At 32.0% G+C, this 9,262-nt stretch overlaps 1 protein-coding gene across 1 annotated transcript; it reads right to left on the bottom strand.

Annotated features, from left to right (window-relative positions):
* Positions 1-1,355: 1,355 nt before the first annotated feature.
* On the bottom strand, positions 1,356-3,758 carry LOC102600986 (probable WRKY transcription factor 40). The gene is made up of 4 exons (XM_015315318.1): positions 3,522-3,758; positions 3,122-3,430; positions 2,822-2,938; positions 1,356-1,923 (listed from the first exon to the last, which is right to left on the bottom strand). Exons 1-4 carry the CDS (start codon positions 3,594-3,596, stop codon positions 1,663-1,665), a joined length of 762 nt encoding a protein of 253 aa, XP_015170804.1. The 5' UTR covers positions 3,597-3,758; the 3' UTR covers positions 1,356-1,662.
* Positions 3,759-9,262: the final 5,504 nt, after the last annotated feature.

The following is a 9,262-nucleotide window of genomic DNA, read 5'->3' as shown; positions in this document are numbered from 1 at the left end:
CCCAATCCAGGTCAATGTAAGATCATCTTCCCGAAGTTAGGGATTTGCCCACCATGGAATCATTTCAAAACCTTCCCGCAAGAGCAATAAACTAGATTTTAACGCTTAAGAGTCAATGCACAAGGTATCGATGAATTCTGTGAAAAAATAGGTGCAAACCACCCAAAATCACCCCTCCCAACTCCAAGAACAAAAGTACAGAAATTTGGAGGTTTTGGAGTTGTTTCTACATAAAATCCTAACTTTCCTTGCTACAACGACCCAACCCGCTGTAGTGACGCCGCTAGAGCGGAACTTACCCCGCTATAGCGGTCCGCACATGTCGCTATAATGGACGCCTCCCGCTATAAAGGGATATTTGAAAGTTCAGAAACTTAGAAATCTAAGAAAGGTCATTTTTTCACTAGACAACTTCTTTCTTTGACGTCTCGATATATTCCGTCCATGCCAAAATCAATTTCGAAGTTCTACTTACCCAAATTTAATTATGTAAAGTTCTATGGCTTTTTGAATGTCTTAGCTATCACAAAATATCAACCAAGCCAAAGAATTACACCCCACCCATTCCCGGATAGCCCTAAACCGCACCTAACCCAGATTTTGTTTGAGGCTGACCTAGCAGAAATTTTTTAAGTCATTACCTGGAAAAAAAATTTGATCAAATTTCTTTCACTATTGGCCTACTCATAACTATTGGGATGAGTCGTTACACAATCATGCAAACGCTCGATTCTTATTTGTAAGAAAATATGCCGAAGAAGTTCAAATAATCATATGCAGAAACAGAGGGTAAACCTTGCTATTAATTGCCAAATATATGCGATGAAAATGTGCAAACTCATATGTTCAGAACAGATTTGATTTCTGTTGGAAGGAAGTGTTTGTTCGGTAGGAACATGATCGTTTTGGATTTCTAGTTGAAAGTATTCCATGAATTTTAAATAATTTTATGTGAATTAAGAAATAATATCATGAAAAAAGAAAATTAGCCAAAGTCAAAGTGAGGTGACTCACGAGGAGACTTTCTTCTCAACTCTTTAAGGTCGTTTAGTTGAGTGTATAAAAATAATGTTAAATAGAGTATATTAGCAATACTTGTATTAGTAATGTTTGTATTAATTATGCTTGCATTAGTTATACATCAATTATTTCTTGTGCATTGTTTGATTTGGTGTATTAAAAATAACATGTATTGTAAAAAAAAAATTATTTACAAAAATATCCTTCACAATTAAAGTGAAAAAGATGTAAAAAGAGTTTAGAGAGATAATTGTGTCTTTAAAATGCTAATGCATCTTTTGTATTATTAATACCTATAAATCCATGATATTAGTAATACACTCCCCAATACACAATAGAGCGTATAACTAATGTACATAACATGAAAAAGTACACCAAATAAGGTACTACTAATACATAAAGCTAATGCTAACGCTTAAAGATTCAAAACCAAACATTGAGTAACAAAGAAGTTAAAGATTGAGAGAGCAAATAGAAAATATATACCGCATGGTGTTTCTCTACACTAATACATTATTATCTAACTAAATCTCATGAGCAACTAACTAAAAACTACAACTAATATGTTACTCCAATAGTACAATGACCATTTTATCCTCTCAACAAACAGTAATTTTGTGTCATTTGAAAGATAAATCATATTCAAAAAAGTAATCCTGAGATGGCTGTAGCAACTGTAGCTGCAAAACTAGGATTCTTGGACAACGAAGACGCCATTTGTTCGACTAAATATTGTTGTTGCAGTGAATTTGTGTTGATGTCTTCCATAAATTTGTTCAAAAATGTTGGATCTGATGCATTGACTAATGGCACTGTTATTTCAGCTTGAGATGGTTGAGGATGGTTGTGCTCCCCTTCATATGTAGCTACTAAAATTGATGCATCTTTAACACTTCTTTGTACCTATAAATTGAGTTTCATTTATTTATTAGACAACACATAATTAAATAAATGTTAGGTGGGAACATTAAATTTAACACATCCTTTTCCAAGCATTTACTCCTACTTGTCATGTTTTTATTAACACACCCCCCTTAATAAAATACTCCCTCTATTTTATATTAACTGAAGTTTTAGACCTTTTTTTACTGTTCAAAATAATTAAAGTGTTCAAAGTTTAACATAAATGTTTAATTTTTTTTTCATATTTGTCTTTTTCTTTAATGAAATTTGATATTTTCTAAGAGATAAGTTGTACTCCCTCTGTCCCTAATTACTTGTCCACTTTTGAATTGACACACTTATTAAAAAAACAATGGAGTAATTGATATAGTGAGTTTACTATTTTACCTCTATTAATTATGAAGTGGATGAATTAAAAACTTAAGATTTTCAAGAAGTTCTACATTTTTCAAAGTAATAAATTGAGGGTATAATAAAGAAAAAATATTTGTCCCTTTTTTATTTGTCAAAATGGACAAGTAATTAGGGACAACTATGAAAGGAAAAGTGAACAAGTAATTAGGAACAGAGAGAGTACTAATGGAAAGTATGTTTAAATTATATTCTTGAATATTTTTCTTAATATGTGTATGCTGCCTCATAAATTCAGTTAACAATATGGAATAGGGGGAGAATCAACTAAAAGCATAATTTGAATAAATTATCTTTATTGACTTTATTATTTTAATTTAATTTTATATTATGATGTTTTTCACTTCATTAATATCTCTCTTCATTTATTGAGCAAGGGTAAAATTGAAAATAAATATTTTAATTTTTTGAAATGATAATTATTTTGAATCAATTATTTTTAATAAGCACGAAAACTAAAATAGATGGGAGTAGTAAACTAATTAACCTTTTTCTTGACTGGGCATGTTGGTGCAAATGAACACTTAAAATAGGCTCTTGGAGAAGGGTTATCTCTTGTCACTTTTTGACCATATTTTCTCCAATTATATCCATCTTTCACCACCTGTATAAACCAGACCAAGAAAAAAAAAATATTAAGAAAAGGACGATACTTTATTTGTGTTCAATTGAGAGGATGACTGTTATAAAGAGTTTAACGATCGATTCTACAAAAGACATATTTATTATATAATGAAATATTGTTATAGAGAATGACTGTTACAATTGAAAAATCTTTTGAACTTACTGAGGTTTGATCGGAGGGACTAGTTTTAACACAAACAGTTGAAATATTAGTTATGATTTCCCTTGGCCTCTTTGGTGATGCTTCTTCAATATTGATGTATGAATTATTCACACAATACTCTTCTTCAGCCTTTCTTTTTCTTGATAATAATAATTTAGAGTTGTCTTCTTCATGAGTGGAGTATTTTTGTTGCAACTCAATTATATGAGTTTGCAAAGAATTGTACTTCTCACACAAACTTGTTAGCGTTGTTGCTAGTTTCTTGTTCTCCTTTCTCATCCTACTCAATTCTTCATCCAATGTCTCACGCTACATAAAAATCAAATTACGTGTTATAACAGGTAATCTGTCATATTTTCAAGATGTAACACAATTGTCACAATAATATAAATATACTTACCGGTATCGGACTTCTATTGATGTTGTGCAATAAGGGGTTTGTGTTAAGGTCAATAAAAAAAGACTTGTTTCCCATACTTGTGTCTATGGAATCTAATTTTAATTTTTTTTTCTCTCTTTTATTTTTGTTTTTATGAAAGGAATGAAAAGAGGAATTGGGTAAGATTGGTATTTATAAGGGAGAAAGTGGAAGTAGTTAAATTGATTTTTTGGTCATATGGGATGGAAAGGAAAGTGCAAGGAAATTGAGGGTATATAAAAGTATAGTATTAGTAATTGCGTATTAAAAGACTTCACTATGGAGGTGACCATTTAGAAAGACTTGGTGAAAGTGAAATGTACTACTTTCAAAAAAGTCTATATTCAAGTCCTGGTCAATTTTCATTTTTATTTGATCAAGAATTGCTTATGGCTTATTTAAGTATGTCTAGGCCATTTCAAGTAAATGGTAGCCTCTTTTATCTATTTTACACACCTTTATATTGGAGCTTTTGCTTCTCTCCTGCCCTTTTGCATCCCTTGTTATAAGAAGTTTGCATATCTCATATTTAATCATCGGAATTTTTGTTATTCTTAATTTCAATTTCGAGTGTTCAATATTGGGTGAGATGAGTCTTGCTCGAATACTATGTTAAATTAGGTCGTGTGCCTATCTCACACACTAAAAACTAGCTTAAAAGAAGGAGAGTTGATTAAGCCTTATAAAGAGTCCATCCATTTTATTAACCAGTGAGACTATTGTCATTCTTTTAATACCTTGTAATTAAATCTAATATATTAGGTTCTTTCGTGGAAAAAGACTTCATTTTGATTGTGAACTCATTTTGACAGCAAGTAGAGGTGACGTTCATCTCTTGCATCACTTAAATGACGTAAATGTTACCATGATATTTTTGCACCCTTTTCTGATGACTTTTCCTTGTTTTCTTCAAAGTCTTTTCTCGTGTATTAGAAAAAAGTTGTTAAACTATTCTAGATTTTAATTGACAATATAATAAATTAGAGTAGCAAATCAAATGGAACTAGCTAGTAAATTGACAATAATTAACTACCACTCCTAGCTACTAGCTAGTATAAAACTATTTGAGCTTAGGATATCTTATAGGATATTCTAAAAATATTTCATGATGTATATTATTTCAATTAATTAGAGCTAGATTAAGGCCAAAGTCATCTACAGCCCCTTAAAGTTGTCCGCATATTTCACTTAGACACTCCAATTCAACCTTTTACCTATTGAACACTTTTACCTATACAAAAATTGTTCCTATTAGACACATTTTGATAATCAGCAAAAAAACGTCAAGAGTGTGTGATGCACTTGCCATGACATGGCAAACTAACTAATTAAAAGAAGCCACGTGTCTTAAAGAAGCCATGTGTCTTTTGGGCTCCAAAATAATTATAATTAAAAAAATAAACTAAAATCCTAAACTATGTATGTTGCCGCCTCCGACCTGCCCACTCCCCCCACTTCATCTTCTTCCCTTTTTTAAAAAAAAGCTTAAATCTCCTAAATTTTTCTACTTCTTTTTTTAATTTATTTTTGTTTTCAAGCTTAGATTCGATTCATGTTTGAGTTGATTTGGCAGAAAGAAAGAGATGTGTGGTGGCAGTGTTTTTCGATGAACAAATTAAAATTTGTGATTGATTGTTTGAAAGGCTAAAAAGAAAGATATTGACAACAATAGATTTGGAGAAAAATGAGGTCGTGCCAATGGTGGGAGGTGGGTTAATGGCTGGTTAAAAAGGAAAAAGACGATGATGGCCTGAAAAAATAGGAAAAGAAGATGATCGGAGAAAGAAAGGAAAGGAGAAGTGTGGATATGGTAACGGCAGATCTAATTAAAAAACAAGGTGGCGTGGAGAAGAAGAATGATTGCAGCTCGAGAAAGAAGGGGAATGAAATTTAATGGTGGGACACCGGTGATTGCGGTGGTGAGAAGGTGGTTGCAATGGTGGTTGAGTCAAAGAAGAAGAAGAAGAGATGCTAATTTAATTTATTTTTTTAAAGATAAATCTTTTAACGTTAAAATATTGGAGAAAAATTAATTCACGAGCCCCATTTGCGTGACTCACAAACGATTTGCCATGTAGGCAAAAAATGCTTAGACGGTTCAAATCTGGGGTGGTAGAGGTGTTCAATAGGTACTAGGTGTAGTTGAGGTGTCTAAATGAATAATGAGGACAACTTTGAGGGGCCGCAGATGACTTTGGCCGCTAGATTAAAGTAAGAAAGACATAAAAACATCCAAAATAATCTACACAAAGTCTGTTGATGAGAATGATCCCCCTGTCAGACGGGGACGAGAATTTTGAATTCCTTATAAGATTTGGATAATCTTTTTTTCATTGAGTTAGCTTTTGAGATATAAATTAAGCAAAAATTTAATTAGACATGGTATGAAAGCCAGATCTATGGGGTCAGTTGTGGAATTCTTAGACCGTCAAAGGGGTTGTGAATATACTGTCAATCCTTGAATGTCACGCTTTGGACCGAACAGTGAACCACGGATAAAGAATGTCCGGGTTTGAGCTGAGGGAAAGGTGTTGATAAGAATGATCCCATATTGAACCGAGATGAAACTCCTGGGCTCCTTACAAGGTCTGGACAATCATCCTACCTTTGAAATAGCTTGTGAGATGTAAGTTAGGCCCAAAAACTAATTCTGATAGTATCAGAGTCTCCATAAGGTGTTCAATGTGGGTCCCCAAATTATATGAGAAATTGTGAATATACTCTCGATACTAGAATATCACACTCTGAACTGAACAATACGTTCCCAAATAAAGAATTCTGAAGCTAAGAAATTGTAAATATACTCTCGATACTAGAATATCACATTTTGAACTGGACAATACACCACTGAATAAAGACTTTTGAAGCTGAGATCCGAACAATACACCCCAAATTCTGGATCTAGGGTATGAGAGGGGATATTGATGAAAATGATTTCATATAAAGTACGAATTAAGCTCAAGATCTAATTTGATGAAGTCCGCTTTTAATTAATAAAAAAAATCCTATATAGACTTTAATGGAGAGTGTAACATGATTAGTCCACTCATATTACAGCTCAACAGAAGGACAAAGTCATAGTAGTTGAACAAGATTTGTCACTTTTTTTTACTTAAACATGAGTCTTACATGATATTTTAAAAAAGGAAAATCATACGCGGTATAACCTTTGAGCTAATGTCCTTTGTTTTCCAATTATTAGTTGTCTTTTGTGGCTACCTAATAAAGTCTTTGATATTTCTAGAGTCATTTTGAAATAAGTTTAATGAACTTAAGTCACGTAATAAAAGGATGACGTACGTATAGTGACGTTTTCCTAGGATTTAAATGTTAGTAATGTGAACTTTTATTATAATAATGCTAGAAAAATAACACAATAAATCTGTAGATAAAATCATTATAAAATAAACGTGTTTTGTTCAAGTTGTGAAATGAACACATGATGTTAATTTTACTAAGATTGTGTTCTTTTTCATTTTGCAAACAAAAAATCATGACATTTTTCCTTGATTGAATGAGCTAGCCAGCAAATTCTTTGTAACTCACCTCAACATTTATAAAAACGAAAAAGGCTCTTTCTCCATTTCATAACAACCACGTTGACGACATGATGAACATGCATTTTTAGGTGGAGGAGTATGAATTTATGTGAACTCATGCTTTTTCCCTAAATCATGTATAGTCATATCTTAATTTTACAAAGCTACTTCAATATATGTGTGCGCATCAAGGTTTTAAGTGTCCTACGAGTGAAATTGACTATTCAAATTCCACATCTACCTTATAAATTTTATTAATTTTAGAATTAAGTTTGGGGTACCTTTTTTCGCTCTTTCTTAGTTTGGTTTAATTATTCTTTCAAAAAAATTGAGGTTTGACATATTGGAATTTCTATTCTCCTTTTATCACCATATTATTTTGTATGATCAAACCAAATATCTATATAAGTGATTATGCGTCGATTTGGGATGGTATTGATTGATGATGACTGATAACGATGATTTTATGCGTCGATTTGGAATGGTGTTGAATGATGATGGTGGTTGTGGGTAGTATCTATGATATATTGATAACAGTAGTGATTAACCGTGGTTGTTGATGGTGTTGACTGATAAATAGTAATGAAATGATATTGATAACTAATGACCATGGTGAATGATGATGCTGGTTAGCAATATATAATAATGATTAGTGATGGTAATTATCAATAGTTATTAGTTGATGTAATAATTGTTGGTGGTGATCATGATTGCAAATAATGGCTAATATAGTGATGACGATTGATTTGGTGATTGACGGTAGTGATGGTTGGGCTGTGGATGATGGTTGTGGATGGTAGGTGGTGATGGTTGACAATAGTCGGTGGTGATAGTTGTGGTTGACTTGGTTATTCTCGGTGGTGGCTGAAAGTAGATATAGTAGCGGTGAACTGTCATTTTTTGTAAAAAATAAAATAATCAATAGATATATAAATGATATTAAAACTTTGTTACAGATCTTAATCATTCAGACCCATTAAATGGTTACAAATAAATAAATAAAAACACACTTGATGATTAAGATCTAAATCTTAATATACACATCTTGAAAACAAACAAGACTTAATAACGAGATCTGAATAATTAAGATAAAGAGTTTTATTAAGCGCAAACAAATAAGGCTAAATAAATTACGTGGACAACTTAAGCCAAATATATTCAACCTCCAACAAATCCCATAAAATTAGAATTTTTTTTCTTCTCACATAAAACTGTTACAACTACAAGATCAAAAATTCATAAGCCCATAATAAAGTTGAAGAAAAATATCAATCGCATCTATTCAACTATTTCAATCTAATGGAGTTGTTGATGGTGTAAACAATAATTGAGATAGCAAAGCTTTCTAATTCCAATAAATGGTCCAAAACAATTCAAATTCTCAATTTCTTTAGATGATAAAGGAACTCAGATTGAACTTCTTGTTCATAATTGTATCATTCAAGACATTTGGTCTCTCATCTATCTCATTGTTCCTTGTTATTTTCACCATTTTAAAAATACGAACATGATTTAAGGTCGTGAGTTCGAGTCACCAAGGGACCAAAGGTGGAAGCTCATAAGGGAGGGGTAGAAAAAATACGTTGGCATGCACATAATATACATTGAATGTCATATGTATGTATTTTGTATTTTGTGTGTATGTCACTGTATATCCAGTTATACATAAGACATATAACAGTATACACCAAATAAACATCATATACAGTAAGATACAACATATATGGTGGTTGGAAGAGGTGTCTTGTATGTATGAGTTGTTGGACTTGTAATATCAAACGTTCAATTATTTATCACGGAAGCTAATTAGCTGTTGGGAGCCTTGGACTTGCATTTCTTAATTCCAATTATTTTTTATTAATGTCTTATTTTGTCTCATTGCCAATTTGCCACTCATACAAGTGGTCCTATTTTACACAAGTGTGTGAACTATTGCATGGCCATGAATTACTCTTATGTTTTTGGTCAAGTTGATATTATATTGCAATAATCCACAATCACACGTGGCAACTATGTATTGGCTGTAAGAGAGGAAATCAACATTGAGTTAGATTTTTTTGAACATATTAAGTATCTAAAATGAACAAGAATGCAAGAGGATACAAATTGGAATCCACCAATGAGAAAGCAGATATAGATATTCAAGGATAAGGATATTGGGCCTTTATATACAGTTTGGTGCAA

Source organism: Solanum tuberosum, unplaced genomic scaffold (genome assembly GCF_000226075.1).
Source record: "Solanum tuberosum cultivar DM 1-3 516 R44 unplaced genomic scaffold, SolTub_3.0 scf00335, whole genome shotgun sequence".
In the NCBI taxonomy this organism is placed as follows: domain Eukaryota; kingdom Viridiplantae; phylum Streptophyta; class Magnoliopsida; order Solanales; family Solanaceae; genus Solanum; species Solanum tuberosum.
This window is presented reverse-complemented; position numbering and strand designations above follow the sequence as displayed.